At 34.6% G+C, this 16,704-nt stretch overlaps 1 protein-coding gene across 1 annotated transcript in view; it reads right to left on the minus strand.

Moving 5' to 3' along the window:
• N (uncharacterized) overlaps nucleotides 1-16,704 on the minus strand; it is a 247,626-nt gene that overhangs the window by 154,703 nt on the left and 76,219 nt on the right. Inside the window, exon 3 of the mRNA XM_072906052.1 lies at nucleotides 1,896-2,167. Coding sequence (XP_072762153.1) covers nucleotides 1,896-2,167 — 272 coding nt within the window. The remainder of the gene's footprint in view (nucleotides 1-1,895; nucleotides 2,168-16,704) is intronic.

Below are 16,704 nucleotides of genomic sequence, written 5' to 3' on the forward strand. Positions count from 1 at the left end.
CAACGACAAGTTAATATCGAAACCTTATCACGATACACTTTAAAGATACTTGTCAATTCCTCTCTCTTTGGATGACTTAATTTTCATTTCCATTTCGTTTTAAATATATTTGATTTTAATGAAAGATTAAAAATTTTGCGGTTTATACATAGAAAATAATTAAATATTAATTAAGAAAAAACAAAAAATTTAGAAAAATATTTTTACATTATTATATTAAAAATACGTGACTCTAAGTTAATTAAAGTATATCTAAAATATTAAAATATCGAAAGAATATTTTATTTCCATATTAATAAAAATATAATTTTAAAAAATTAACATCACCAAATTACTGTAACTCTTATGTAAGACTCTTTAGCATTTGCAATTTACTCTTTCTTTGATAAAACGTACATTTAAATTGAAACGTAATCAAATGTAAGATTTGAGAAAACGCAGGCGCAAAAAGTTAAAATAAAAATTTGTAGATGAAGATTCCAACGAGGAAGATAAGAATAAATTAGCTCGGCATTTCTTGCCGTAGTAGCAAGTAGAGACGTCCCTTAAAATGGCGATAATGTCGGACGCATACATATCTAAGAAGTGAGCGTCTCTCTTTCTCCTCGTTCTCGCAAACTACTGATTAGCGGAACTAATTACCAGAGTCGCTACTTGTTCCCTCGTGGTCAAGATGTCTTTGCTTCTGCAATCTACCCGCTACAATTCACGAGCGGTGCTCATTGCTCATATGTATATTTTAGATAGATCGATCGTTTTAACTCTTCATTCGTTTGTTAAGCAAGAATCAAATTTTATACATTGAAATTATAAAATCATAAAAAGAAAAATTCTATGCATATTTATAAACCTCATAACATATAACAATGTATGTTTGTATCGCATTTTAAGTTTCCTTTGCAGAGAAAACCTGCTCTAGAAAAATTATTTACTAAATTTGTAAATTTGATCCAACGTGTTAACTTAAGAAAAATAATAATTACTGGTGTATAAAAACGATTTATTATTTCAATGTCAATAAATTGTCTCTTCACGGACTACAAAGAGTTCATTGAACGTGCAGGAAACTGAGCACCACTCGTCCAAAGATACCGCCGCGGAGAAATACCGCATTCTCCGCCAATTATCCTACGAATACACACTTTAACTTGCCTTTCCTTCCTCCTCCTTCTCTCTCCTTTCCTTCGTTGCTTTTCTTTTGAAAGTCCTCGTGTTTCTAGATTTATTGGCCGAGCACGTGCTTCGGTACTCTAGCGCGAGGAACGGTCGTAAAAGATGTAATCGTAGTTTAGCATAGACTGACTTCCGCGATTTGATATTGAAATTAATATATGTATATTGATTTTCTGTGTTATAAAAAAAATGACGCGAATATTCGATACATACATAATATCTTTTCATAGCACAAGCATGCAAATTTACAGTTATGGCTCAGTCTCGGCATTTCTTTACGAGGTGCAACACAATGCGAATTGAGGAGGGAGGTAAATTGCAACACGTTTTATCGTCCCGTCTATCTATTAACCTTGCTATTCAACCCACGCCGGCCAATAAGCGTATTTAAGTATTCGATGATTAATGCGCGACCTATTCATTGTCAAACTTATGCAATTATGCCCCCTTAAGGATCCGCATAGTTTTCCATTCACACCTATGACAATCATTACGAGTCGCTTGTGATTGTCTGATCGATCCAGTCACTCTTATACAAGCAAGTATTAATTTTCTAAGTAATTTAATATTTTCTAGTATTCTAGCGATAATAATGGATCAATAAATTTTATTAGATTATAAAAAAAAAAAGTATATAAAAATTATTTCTCTTTTTTATATCAAATTATATTATAAATTTCGATTTTTGGTCGCAAGTGCAAGACTATGAATTGTTTACTCACCTGTATATCCAGTGCTGCATGTGCACACATACTCATGCAACGACTTGAGATTGCACGTGGCACCGTTGAGGCAGGGTGAGGAGTCGCAGGCATTTTCGATAGGAATTTCACACAGACTGGCAGTAAAGCCCACGGGACAGGAACACGCGAAAGATGGTGTACCACCCCCGATGCTCTCGCGCACCCTGCACGAACCGCCGTTTTGGCAACGCGATCCGGTGTAGCACGGATTCAAGTGTTGGCAGTATTCTCCCACGTATTTCGATGTGCAACTGAAACAGAATTATGATTTTGTAGTTGTATTCAAGGATCGATTTCGCGCGGTGAATCAATTAAATAAGGCGATTGCGATTTTATATATACATATTATAATTCTATTAGGGGAAGAATTAATATTTCACTGCTCTTCAGAATCTCATAAATTTTACATCAACTTTTAAAATTTACACATTTTTTCTTGTAAAAATGTTTTTCTATAAAATATAATACATTTAAAAATAATCGGATATGCTTCAGTAAAATAAATTTTCATCTTATTTACAGATTTATTGCAATTTCCTTAATTTTGTCCTCATTAATTTAAAAAATAATGTACAGTTATAAATATCATATCAAATTTGATCTCAGCAAAAAAATTGTATTACAATTTGGAAATTTCTTTCAAAATCATTAATTTCAGTGACTGGAGAAATTAAAAATTCAACTAAAAATTCAGTTGCTTCTTTAATATCATTACATTTCGTTCTAAATTCTGCAAATAAATAAACAAAAGAGAAAAAACAAAAAGAGAGAAGCGAAACAGCATCTCGATTGACTCAGGTGGGCGATTCCGTGCGAAACCATAATGCGTTCTCGCGAAAAGTACAATCTCTTGTATTGCGGTCGAGACTTCCACGAACGGCCCAGAAAGATGAAAAGCCCGAACTGGCCCCGTTACACGTATCATTAGATTCACCTTAAATACTTAAGTTCACTCGCTGCATCTCTTAGAATCCCTGCGAAATTCATCGCGTGAATCGGCATGAGAAAAGGAAACGTCCTTCCAGAATTTATGAACAAAGTCCTTTCGTGACCTCAGGAAGAAAGAAATCCATTCATATAATACTTTCTCGAATATCTCTCGAATCTGTTTATTTCAAGATCGAATTTTATAATTGTTAAATTAAGCCAACTATTTGTACCTATAATCTTCATTATTTTCTCATTCAAATCACTCTAAAAGCTCTTAAAAGCCTCATAATGTACAAATATCGTTCAACGAAGTTGACGACCGCGCTTTCTCAATAAGGAAGCTATAATCCCTTTGTTCTGTCGGCTTTCGAAATAAAAAAAAGGCGATGTTCTAACGGGCCCTAATGATCACCAGACGAGGGGTACTTCATATATTGCGAGTTGCGATCGATCATGGCTTTTACATGGAAATCCCATCGATACGCGAAGTAAGCCTAGGAGAACTAGTACCCTTAAGGTAACTTGTTGTCTCCCCTTATCCTTTTTTTTTTATGGCCGACCATAAAGACTTTTCTTAACTGGGCGTCCTTTACGACGATCTTGCCGTAGCGTCTCTCGTTACCTTGAAAGAATCTTCGTTATCTCTTCTTACGACACGAGACAAATTGCAAACGCGTTTATGAAACGAGTTCACTCGAGTTTAACGCGTGCCATACTCACGCATCTTTATCGCACATTGATTAATTTACTTCGAAAATTATTATATACCTCGTGAAATGATAGTATTTCGTTGAAAACTAATTTACGGAATCATTTTATATAACATCATATTAGTATTTTAAAATGCAAAATCAAACATTCGCAAATAAATATCTTAAATTGAATTTGGAGAATTTCAATTTCAAGATTTGTATAAAAACACTGCGCGGAAATTTAAATATTTTACGTAAAATTCCCATTCATGCATATTTTATCGATAAAACCGAGATTAGCGACTGGCAATATTTCTTGAGTTGGTAGCAACATATAGGAAAGTATAAAGCTCATTGTCCCCGCAGCTGGAGCTGCTGCTTCGCACCGGTCCTCCACTTCTCTCGCCGCTTTCCATGATCGCTTAGAGAGCCGGCATCTCTATAAACGGAAGCGACGATTCCACGGCCATTACTTACTAAGCAGTGAATTTCTTCTTAGCTACCAGTCAGGGCCGTACCGTTTGAATTTATTTATTTCTACTTACAAATATATCCGCCCTCGAACTATACAGAGATTTAACACGCGACTATCGATAATACGAATAAAATAAACTAATGTCAGATAATAAATTAACGTCTTTTCTTGCATGATACATAGAATACTCTCTCTCTCTCTCTCTCTCTCTCTCTCTCTCTTTCTCTCTCTCAAAATGTAAGATTATTTCTTAAGAACGTGAAGTCGCAGAAACTGACAGTATAATATACAACGGAAAATGCTGAAATACTACATTTGATAAAGTAATATGCAAAACACATGTGAAACTATAAAACAGAGTAATCTGAGACTTGGTTGTTATTAAAACATTTTATTTTTATTTTAATATTTATTTATTTATTTATTTTCTTGATATTAATAATGATAATCAAAACAATATATATATATATATTTTTTTTTTATTTAAATCTTAATTTACAATAATTAATTTCTTTAAAAAATATAATAGTATTTATGTTTTCAAAAATGTCTTTAATATTATTTCTTAAATTTACATAAGATTCTTATTTATTATTTAAGTTTTTAAGACTTTAAACCTTCAAAGTTTAACAAATAAAATATTTTTATTTCTTTATAAATCTTATTTCTTAACATTTTAATTAATTTACTTTACAAAAATTCTTTAAATTTACATTTTTCAAAAAATATTTTCTAATAAATGATATAAAATAAACTCTATAAAAAAGTAATAGTTTGTCGTACAAACTTGGTACACGATACATTAATTATATACCAATGTCTCATTAAAAAGCGTATGAGAACATGTCGTTAATACGGTGTCTAGCTACTGGTATCTAACGCGATAAGCAGATCAGAGACCAAGTCGGGCAAACGAGATTCTAATTATCAACACAAATGTTACAACATCCGTACATCCTGCTTCTTAAGATAATCTTGCAAATACGCAGATAAGTATTCTTTCTGTAAGTATGTAGATAAGCATAAATAAGCGAGCAAATGATCGAGAATAGATTCACCGATAGCTTTTCTCTTATCACTAAGCTATGCAGGTTTTGCTAGATGTATTATGCAGATTATCAGTTTTTGCTCTTGATATGCAGTGAGAGATGATCGTATGATCCCGGGAGTGTTTTACTAATCCAATAATTTAAAGACCCGTCTTTTCTATTTCGCAATGGCTACTATAAAAGTAATTTTGCATAAAATCTTTAGTTGAGTCTTCAGTAAACGAGACGATAAGATTGTCGCGCGTAACTCACAAGGCCTGCAGCACTCGCTCGTGCGTTTATGAATGCGTACGAAAACAACTGGCTACACGCTGTTCGCTAATTGCGAGAGCCATCAATTAGGTAGTTATTTAAGCGCCAGCGTAGTCGACACTTCGAATGAACGCGATTTATAATACGCGAGAGGAAATATTGTACGTTGCACACATGTGCGATGATACTTGACAGATGGTCTAGAAAAGATACATAAAAAAAAATGACAAATGTTTGTTACGTCATGTGACGATAATAAAAATGAAATTCTCTAATAAAAGTAAGAAATATTTTTATATTCTTATTTGTTTACTTTTTCAAACGTGGCACATTTTTAACATAATATATATCATATATTTGCGTATTAGTATTGTGAAAAGATTAGTATAGCATTAGAATAATAAAAAAAAGTTTGATATTTGTATTGTGAATTTGGTATTATGTGAGAATATAGCTATTAATTATCACAATAATTATAACGTGTTTTATTGAGTACCCCACTTTTTAGGCCGACTAGACAACTCTAACAATGCTAACTAATAACTCAAACAAACCTATAGAATCTCTCGAATATGCCTCATATTCCGTCGGCAAACAATATAAAATTGAGATACATTCTAATTGAACGAGAAAACATACGATAACAATGGTAAATCAGTAAATAAAATTATTAAAAAGGATCACCTTTACTTTAACTCATTTTATTCTAATTAATCTTAATTCTTTTTTTCTTTTGTACATCTGCTGATTATTCGAAAAATATTTCTTTCATCATTAATAAAAAAAAAAAAACAAATTCTGTTGAAATTTCGACATGTCTAATGCAAACGGAAACAAGAGTATCTTACATCAATTTTAGCCTCGTTTCGCATAATAAAGATTATTGAAATGATCATACATTGTGCGATCGAGAACGTGGGAGTGTAAAGTTCTGCTGGTTCCATGCCAATTTCCGTAGTCTCTTCCTAGTCCACGAGCAAATTCTTAATTCGTTCACACGATAAATTAATAGACGTTGTACCCGCGAGCGAGTCTAGATTACCAAAAACAAAATTTTTCATGTTTATAATAAAACGTTATTTAAACGCGTTTTGATCCCCATTACATATTTTAACTGAATTATTAAAAATTTTATATTCAACGACACGTTTATTATTATTAATTTGATGTAACAGCACTTTTCTATAAAGGGTATAATAAGATTTCCCTAATTAGTTGAAACAAGAAGCTGATTAAATCTGCAAAGAATGAAAATCATCTGAGATGCGAAATTAATAAAGCCGGATCGCCAGGATTCTTGCACGTGGTTGCAGCATCCCAACGTGGTATGTCCACGCGAAAGATCGATAGCCAAGATTTCCGCGAAGTTACCAAGCAGTATCATCCGGAAATTAACGGATCGCTCGCCGAAATTGCCTCGTAAATCCGTAAGGCCTCCATCCGCTCGGCTCTTGTCTCCCCTTCTTTGCTGCGGGTCATGATGAATGGCCGTTTACATTCTCCGTGATTTCGCAATCTAAACGAGCATCTGATATTACGTCGCGCGCAACACCTCGGTAATAGGTTACCGATCTTTACCGATCTTGGGAGCTTAATTGACGAAAGCAATGTACAACGATCTGACGAAGACGATAAACGATGAGTCGTATTAATATAATATCTGCTATTAATTTATAGTACTTACTGTATTATTAATTATTAATTTTTTTTAAATACAAAATATTAGAAAAATATTGTTTTAAATAAAAAATAAGATTTATTTTTTTTTTTAAATAAAGTATATTTTAAAAGAAGATTAGTACATTATTGTTGAAAAATAATGAAGAGTCATTAATAGTTTCAGTTATAAGTACAGTATTGCAAATGAGTAAAATTAATTGAGAGAGTCAATTAGTGGCTGTTTCAATCATATTTCAATTCTGTTTCAATAATATTTTAAAATGCATGATATATATTATATACAACAAACTTATAGTATGTAATGTATTTTGTTAAACAAATATCTGTGACTTTGACTTTGATTAAAGAGCTGTGTGTTTAATTTTTATAAGTATCACACATCTTAATAAAACTCTAAACTTCTAACAATAAGTACCAATGTATGTACATGTCATTCCAGATACGTGTGTGTTTGTTTCTTCCAAAAAATTGCAATCTAAAATAAATCGAAAAAATACACAATTTTTCTGCGTGTGATGTGCTTCTCGCACATATCATAAAATTTTAATCGATGGTACATTACTGTCGATTGACATATGCGAGATTATAGTTGCCATACATTATAAAGAGCGCAATTTTTTTTTTTAAATATTCGCGACGCAATTGTACCGAGGAGAAAAGAAGAAGAGAGACAGAAGAAGGGCAAGAAAAAAATATAAAAGCGACTACTGTCATCCCCCGCCGATAATGCGCGGCACTTAGCACTAAAATGGCAGCCTCCGGTGTCATTACGAATCGTCCACTTAGCCGGTAATAACCCGGCAGTCCCAGACGGAACGGAAAGTCAAGCGTGAGCAAAACGAACTCGAGTATCTCGAATCGAGGATCTCGGGAAGAAGGAACCTCTTTTCTCTCCTGCAGTTGATTACATATCAAAAGAACGACACGATAAATTTCGAACAACGTATCCTTCCAATTTTACGCCGAATCATATCTGGAAATTATAGAGAAAAGTATAAACAATTTTGCCAAATAATTACAGATTTAAAGTGTAAATTGTCGACAAGATAATTGTGAAAAAAAAAAAAAAAAAAAAATCTCTCTATACATAAATGAAAAATGTATGTTGAAAAATTGCACAGATACTTTTTAAGATTGAGATGAGATGACATAACATTAAATATTAATGTGTAAAAAAAAATCAAATATTACTTTACGATAATACTTTCTAGAAGAAATCAACTTCATTAAAAGTATACCGTACGTCATACTTTTCTCTCGTTGAGATGGATGATTTCCGGATGTCGAGAAATATGAGCTATCGCCGCTCAAGAGGATAATTGCTGCAAACGAATGAGGATCGAGTTGATCGTCTTTCCATAACGAGATTTGGTAAGAGAACGCATCGTTAATTATTACTTTGTCTGCAATATATAGATATACTACCCCATTTAACCTCAATTTATCCGTGTAATCTTTTCAATGCTTGACATATAAAATTGAAATTAAATATCTGTCAAAATACTTTTGTTTTCAAATTTTCCTTTCTGAGCTTCTTTTGTATAAAAGAACTTTATTTCCTCGATGATGTAATAACCTTTTATATCTTCCAGATAAACGATTTCCGAATGTTAAGAGACATGAGTTATAATAAGATGATCGCTATGAATTGAGCGCAAGTGATAAGAGTCCCTTATAATTTTGGTCGCTGGTCACCGTATTTGGAACCGGAACCGACGACTCTTCGAAAGTGAAGGCATTCGGCCGCGATAAATTCCCCGGCTTCTTTCGGCACGAGTTCGAATTACTTGGGTGAACGAAAGAAGCGGAGAGGAAACGGGGAGGAAGGAGGACGAGGCACGGGTATCTGCAGGAGAAGGAGACAAAACGAATAAGAGAAACAGAGAGAAGAGGAAGAGGAAGAGGACGAGAGAGGAAAAGGGGTAAAGACAGCTGTTATTGGTGGCTCTTAGTCGGGCAACACGCTTCATCGGTCGCATAAACGACTCGACCGGACCAAGATCGGCCGTTTTTGCGAGCGGCGAAAGATCCACCGCCGCTTTTTCCGGCCACCTTGAACACGAGCAATTGCACTCGTCGAAAAGCGGACACGCCGCATCGCGGCGGATCGGCAATCGTTTTATGTAGGCGAGGAGCGTGAGCGATTTTTCGGCGGCGAATGATCGATCACTCAATGTCGCTACGTGATCGCCGCTCAAAGCGCAAAAAAGAACTTACACATATAACGACGATGGGGGTATCCAATCTGTACTCGACGATGTGCGTTGGATCAATATTCTGTCAAATGGGATATTTTATATAATAAAAGGAATAATACCTTATTTAAATGTCATTAAAAATCAATCAAATGAATCAAAGAATCCGCGACATTAGTTACGTATATTAAAATAAAATTATAATATTTCATAAAATTTATATTTCACTCGCGAAAATATAATATAATAATACGTATAGGTTTTCTGAATTAACTTGTAAAAAAATCGTGCCGTAAGAGTGAAAAAAAAAATAAGTCCTAGATTTTCAATTTATGAACGAAAGAAATATTGACACTTTATATAATATTGGCTTTTGTATATAATTTATATGAATTCTCCCTGAAGGAGAAAACTTTCTAATTAATAATAGGTTGGAATCTCCTATTGATCTTACGATCCTTGCATTAACGTAGCAATTTATAGAACCCTAAGGCTAGATAAAAACGATCCTTCATGCAGGACTTTATTGACCGCTGATCCCTCTAGTTTCTATTTTTTTTTCATCCAATATTCCAGATTACGTACGAAAACAAGATTAATATTTATAAAAAATATAAGCAAAATGATTAAAATTTTTTTTTTATTCTATATAATAATATTATCAATATCTCCTACAATTTCAGTATTACATATATCATATTTTTTGTATGCTACTTTGCAAAAAAATATTTTTAAAAATTCAATATAACACATATAAAATAAAAATATTTATGTTGTTAAATTAAAAAAAAAAAAAAATTTTTTACATTAAACTAATATAAAAATAATTTGCATTCATGATATGCAGTCACGAATATAAACAATTGCGATAAATAGAAACGAGCTTTTCAAATTACAAAATTCTCCACTTGTAGCGCGAACAACATCTGTGACGTCTGGTAACAGATTACGAAACAGTTACGGTGAATAAGTGAGTCCCAAAAGACTGAACGCTTCGGAGAAGTCTTGGGCGGAATGACGGTAGTATCATGGAAACTCATCTGATCCTCTGCTACGGGATGGCAGACAGAGACAGAGGAAGGATACGACCCTTCTCTCGACACCAAGATCACCAAGTCAGCCACCAACATCACCACCCACCATCAATGCTCAGTGGACCGCCCAACCACCATGGACCGTGTCGGGTCCATTAGTGTCTCAGCTTGTAATTTGCCGCGCCGAATGTTAATGGACTTGGGGAGATCTTCCCCCTTCGTTTCCCTCACCCGAAAAACTCTTCTTGCTTCACCGTGGCCTTGTGCCGCGGCCTTTTAGGAGACCGGAAAGGACCAGAGTCCAGAAAACTACCGAACTCGAAAAAATGAGTTAACGATGACGCCAGTAATAATAGGAAAAAATATTCTTCCATTCTCGGTTTAGAAGCATGTAATTAGTCCGGGACGCTGATCACTCTAGCTCGCGGCGAACCGCTAATTAAGAAACGCCACCGTAATACCGTCGTCGTCGAATTAGCATCCATTAAGCCCTGAAGCGTCGCCGACAGAAAACCGATGCTGATTGTTCGAGAGAGTCGTCGATGTACAGGAGAAGCATAGTGGAAGGTCAATGGCGATTCGTCGAATAATTAAGGGTCAATGGACGCGATCAATTAACGGAAGGGAAGAGATAAAGATCGAAGAACAGGAAGTGTCGCGATTCGATCGTGTGTCGATGCACGATCAAAGGTCAAACGTGATTAATTGAAAAACTTGCAAGAGTATAATATTATTTTTCTACTCGTAGTCTTTTTAATTTATAATTCTTTATAAAAATAAAAAATATCATGATTTACTATATAAAATATCTTTGTTTCTTCAAAACTACAATTTTTATTTTTTTCTAGAAATAAAAAATAAAATAGGATATATATTAATACTTATATAAAATTAGATTCTCATTTTGATAAGAAAACTTAACCGAGTATAAAATGTGACAAAAAAAATATATGATATTTTAATTTATTACTTTTCATTATTTAAATATGTATCTATATTTAAACAATAGAAAATCTCTTATTTCTTTAAAATACTAATAGACAGGATATGGTGAAAGGTAAATGTGTTTAATTATGCACGTGTAAGTAGGTGGAGAATGCGGAAATTACAAGAAAAATCTCGGAGATCGATGTCACAATCGATATGCTCGGTAGAGACAATCAATACGTTCTGAAGGGTCATGAGGATAAAGGAACACTTTTGTGAAAGTGGTAGTAACAGCGGGTAAAATTTCCCACATGGATAAAGTGACTGCGGGTTGACGGGGTCTCGTCTTACTTCGCGGGGGACATCACTTATATACGTGGTGAATAACAACCCCTGTTTACGAAGATATTGAATTACTCGGATTACTGATAATTCCCCATTACTCTCTAATTAAGCTTAATGAGATTCGATTACGTCTAACAATAAGTAATAGGACTGCAGTTTGCAGAGAAGTAAATAACGATTCTATAATAAATAAATTTCTTTTTCGTATGATTTAATTCTACAACAATAAATTTAATTATTAATAATATAGAAAACACGTTTTAAACAATTATTTATTTTTAGAGAATATTAATTTTTTTAGTAAGTATTTATATATATATATTTTTTTTAAATCTCAATTCTCGTAAAACAAATGTTATTCATTTACAAATAATTATTTATCATATTATCATAAATAAAATTATTATACACAACGAAACTCTCAACGACTGCTTTTCGAAAATATCTTGCAATAATTATACCATCTTCTACCGCAACTTACGAATTCCTGGACTTAAAGTAATGTCGATCATCATCTGTAAGATAATATCATACACCTCTTGCTCTACAATATAAAAAAAAAAAAAAAAAATTCGATATTGAGTTCCCAAAAAACGAAATCCATATAGAGGAATGGATCGAGACGTGTTCCCAGAAGAAGAAGACAACGACGTTGTATCCTGCGGCTTTTGAAACGTAACACTCGGCGGGCTCGTGTGGTCGACACGATCGTAAAATGCGAGCCCGCTGACTATTGCGACAGCGAGCGTGTCTTGAAAGAAGCAGACATGCACGAAGACGGGTCATCGGCTTTTTTAACACGCGACCTGCGGTAACGCCATAGGTGATCGCGGTCGCGACAGTGCTCGCACATATGCAGGGCGACTCACGCACGTGCGTGTACCAAGGATAGAAAGGTGTCGTTACGCGTCACCGCAAATCGCGATATACTCTTACGACAAACGAGACGTAGATATTCTTTTTCTAGAAGATAACATAGAAAATGTTTCCATCTTTTGTCGAGTATAATAATCTATAATTACATAATGAACGTAATAATTGTATATTTAATCCTAGATTAATAACTGGAGATTTTGTCGTTTTACGAATATCAGTACGTCATCAATATACACAATAGCATGTTATAAAATTGATGTTCAAGCAGTTCGTAATTCTTGCATAAATAAATCAATCTGTTTTTATATTTGAATGAGAGAAAAATTCCCACACCCTGCTGTAAGATCTCTATTACAGAGAGTATACTACAAAACCACGACGTGCGCTGTTTGCAGTAATAATAAACTTTACTTATGCTTTTTTCCGCGTGTATGTGACGGTACGTTTAACGCGCGCTCTCGAGCATGTAAAACAGACCCTGTTTTTGTCAGTTCTCCTTGTTGATGACGACAACGACAACGACAACGACGACGACGACGACGACGACGACGACGACGACGATCGGTACCATGTGGATCGCAAGCATGCTTTTAAGCTATCGAGTGCAAAGGGGAATGAGAAAGTGAAGAAAGAAAGAAAGAAAGAAAGAAAGAAAGAAAGAAGTCAGAGAGAAAGAGAGCACGGGAAAAGGTGAGTAGGTTCTCACGGAGGGCAATGGTTTATTTTTGTGCTCCCTCGCACTTCAAGAGAGGGTGGTTCATTGATAAGGTAATGGCCGCATGATACGTCGTTAAGTTTAACGTCCTGAGAACGTAATGCGACGCTTAACAAATATACTATCACACGCGGCAAGTGTGTGAGAAGAGAGTATTACGAGGAAATGTCAACATTTTATATCTCTAAGCACAAATAAATATGAAACACACGTAATCAATTTTAAGTTAATATGTTTTTCTCACTTATCAATTGATATTTATTTATAAACTTTTAGGAACACTATTGAGAGACATTTAGTAAAGGATGAAAAATAAAGAGACAGTCTCTTCTTAAAAAATATCTGATAAATTAAATTTCAATATTTTTTATTAGCGCAAAAAAGGAAAAAAAAAAAAAAAAAAAAACTTTCGACGATTCATTGACTTAAACGTTAGTATCACAACTGAAATTTGTACAAGCAACATTTTCGTTTAATGTGACGCTACACCGCGGCACGCATGTCCGAAAGAGTATAATTTAGCTGTCAAACTCAGTAATGTTTGTCGAACCGCGAGTCAAGAGTTGTCGGACAACGCGAGGCGTTGAGATGAGAAGCCGGCAAGAATTCGATCGATCCGAAGATTCGACAGGCGAACGAACAGCCGGGTGTAATTATCGAAAAATCGTGAGGGGATCTGGGTCGATTGGAAGACGAGGAGGGACTTCTCAAAGGGAGCCCAATTAGATCGGCGACGAGATCGTGCCGTGTCTGTCGGCCATGTGTGAGCATTCACCGGCAAGAAGTGCCGACACTTTGTCTCGATCCCTCAATGTATACAATTCTCTTTCTGACAACGCAATGCGTGAGTGATCCATTCGAAAGAATCAATGATGCTGCTGATCACTCGTAAATCCAATGAGTAATCTCTTCGCAATGAAAGTTATAACGCTAGATGGATGATACATATTTATTTCTCTATAGTATTATTATATCAATATCTATATAATGTTAATATAATGTAATGTATATAATATTATATATATATATATATATATATATATATATATATATATATATATATATATATATAAGAGAAAAATATAAAGGTTTAAAATTACATTATCATTACTAAAAATATATTGTAAAACAAAGATAATATTTTCTACTGTCAGCAATTATATATTTAACAACATATCCTGATTTGTTGTAATTAAATGTTCAACATAATTTAATCTACTTTTCAAAAAACTCTAATAAATATTTTTAATATAAAATTAATTTTCTCAAGATTTTGGAAAGATAAGCTATATTAAAATTACGTTTAGAAACCAATATTTGACTAATGAGAATAAGGTAAGTTTCAATTTCTAATTCACAATATAATTTTCAACGCCCAGTATATTTCCAGACTTTACATGACGTCACGCGAAGACGAAACACGAAAACACGCTTGGTGACCAGATGGGTTGTCGTGCGAAAGGGTTAGGCGCGAAAAAGCACGAGAAAGAAAAAAATTATAGAAGAGAGAAGAAAAAAATAGAGGAGTAGAGAAAGCAAAAGCAAGATGCAAGTCGTATCGTCGATAGTTTACGGCGTTGCGTAGCACCATGTGTTGCGTTCTTCTCTCTTCTCTTCTTACTATTTTCTCCCTCTACACTCTCCTTCACAATGTGTATGAGTAGAAAAAATTTCTCCGGTTCCTTTTTTTTTTTTTTTTTTTTTTTTTTTTACCGAAACGTGGCAATGATATTTCCGTCTGCGTACTACGAAGCCAGCAAACAGGTCGCTGGAGTATTTTTCTAGTGGTGTCCCTTTTTTTCTCGTGACATGCGTAAGGATCTTACTTTCGTTCTTTCGCTCTTCTTCCGACGATTGTGTTGGAAAATATACACTCTTCTCCAAAAAACCGAAATTCAAGGGACCGTCTATGTAATAGGGTCGACGTGGATGCATAAATATATGTATACAGTAGGAAACGATAGAGGACAACGATAGAGGACAACGATAGAGATGAAGATTTTGAAATAACTTTCCTATCAGAATAAATTAAAAAAATAGTTTTCCGATAAAAATAAAATGTTCATATCAAGATAATTTCGAGAAATTAGTATTTTAATTTTCCCAATTTTAATTTCATTTATTTTTCGTTTCGAATAATGAAAAAAGAACATTCAAATCTCAATAAATATATAGAGGAAGTGAAGATAACTTTCTGTTGATAACCGATCGATCGATCAAATGAAAAGAGAGAATTAAAGATCGACTGCGGTAATACGATGCCTGAAAAAAGATATTGAGAGCCGCGAAAGGAAGGAGCGATTTGCAAGCCATTTATGAACGCACGTGAGGATCTGATTGTCAGATCTTCACGACTTACGCAGAGCAGATTACGTATCGTAATATACGTATATGCACGCATCTCGATCGCTGATCTCGTCAAGGTCGTTTAGGTGTGGCTCTATCGCGAGAATTACGCATACAGAAATTGTCGGCGATCATGATAATCGAGATGCATAATGGTACATTTCTCCAGTGCATTCGCACATCGATGAATCCCGCGTGCAATTTAATTCTATTGCGACTAGTACATCTCGTTTCTCTCTCGTGAAAAATATAGCGGAACAATTTTTTGATATATCGTATTTGAAATATATGTAATATTGTATAATATTAATATTAATATATTAATAATGATCTGTTGGACGAAGAGAATGCAACAAAAGAGTACCTTTTTCGCGCCGTCTTAATTTTCACGTCGAGCGACCGCTCGTTTCGGAAATCGAGTACGAACATCCGTTACGAACGCCTTGGTCACGCTTTAGCGGAAAACGGCGCGCAGCGCGAAACCGCAGCGACGAGATTGCACGCGGTGAGGCCGCTTATTCGCGTTTACGCCGATGTAAAACTCCCTTTGGGTCGACCGCGGACAGATACCGGAGGTTCGCATACTTTCGATGTGGATCAAGGTGGGACTCGTTTTCCTACAGAGTTCCCAGAAACCTATCCTTCCGAAGCTACGTAGGCGGACAACAGTCACTCTCTTGATCTGTCGCGACTAGCTAGAGCCCATACACATTGTACAAATCATATTGATATAGCGGTCTGGATCGCACATATATTTGTTATACATATTAAAAAAAAAAAAATTGAAAATTTTATCATATATTATATGATATATAAATTTGATGTAAAAGAATGTGCCAATTTACATAAAATGTTGAGTAACAGAACCATTGCCTGTCGTGGCAAGGCAATTGTTGTGAATGCGGTTTTGCTAAAGGGTGCAGTTTACCCTTCACCGTGGGAGAAATTCTTTGCTTTGATAATTATAGCGCGTGTTTAAACTGGATTTATCATCGGATAGAGTCGCGCGCGCGGATAGAAATACCGCGAATGCCGCGAATAAATATGCCGACTTGTGTAAGCGTCACGACGCGTATAACTGTACTATCTTAATCACCTCGGCCAGGATTTTACATATTCGTCTCGTAATAAAATGATTTTATGCGACGCTAGATCAATATCGCAAAAACAGATACCCATAAATATTAATGTTGTTTGACGCACAGTATTGACGTTACAATTTTTTTCGTGACTAACATTTAGCAATTACATACCGTAAATATACCGCAATCA

The sequence above is a fragment of the Anoplolepis gracilipes genome, chromosome 14 (genome assembly GCF_047496725.1).
Source record: "Anoplolepis gracilipes chromosome 14, ASM4749672v1, whole genome shotgun sequence".
Classification (NCBI taxonomy): domain Eukaryota; kingdom Metazoa; phylum Arthropoda; class Insecta; order Hymenoptera; family Formicidae; genus Anoplolepis; species Anoplolepis gracilipes.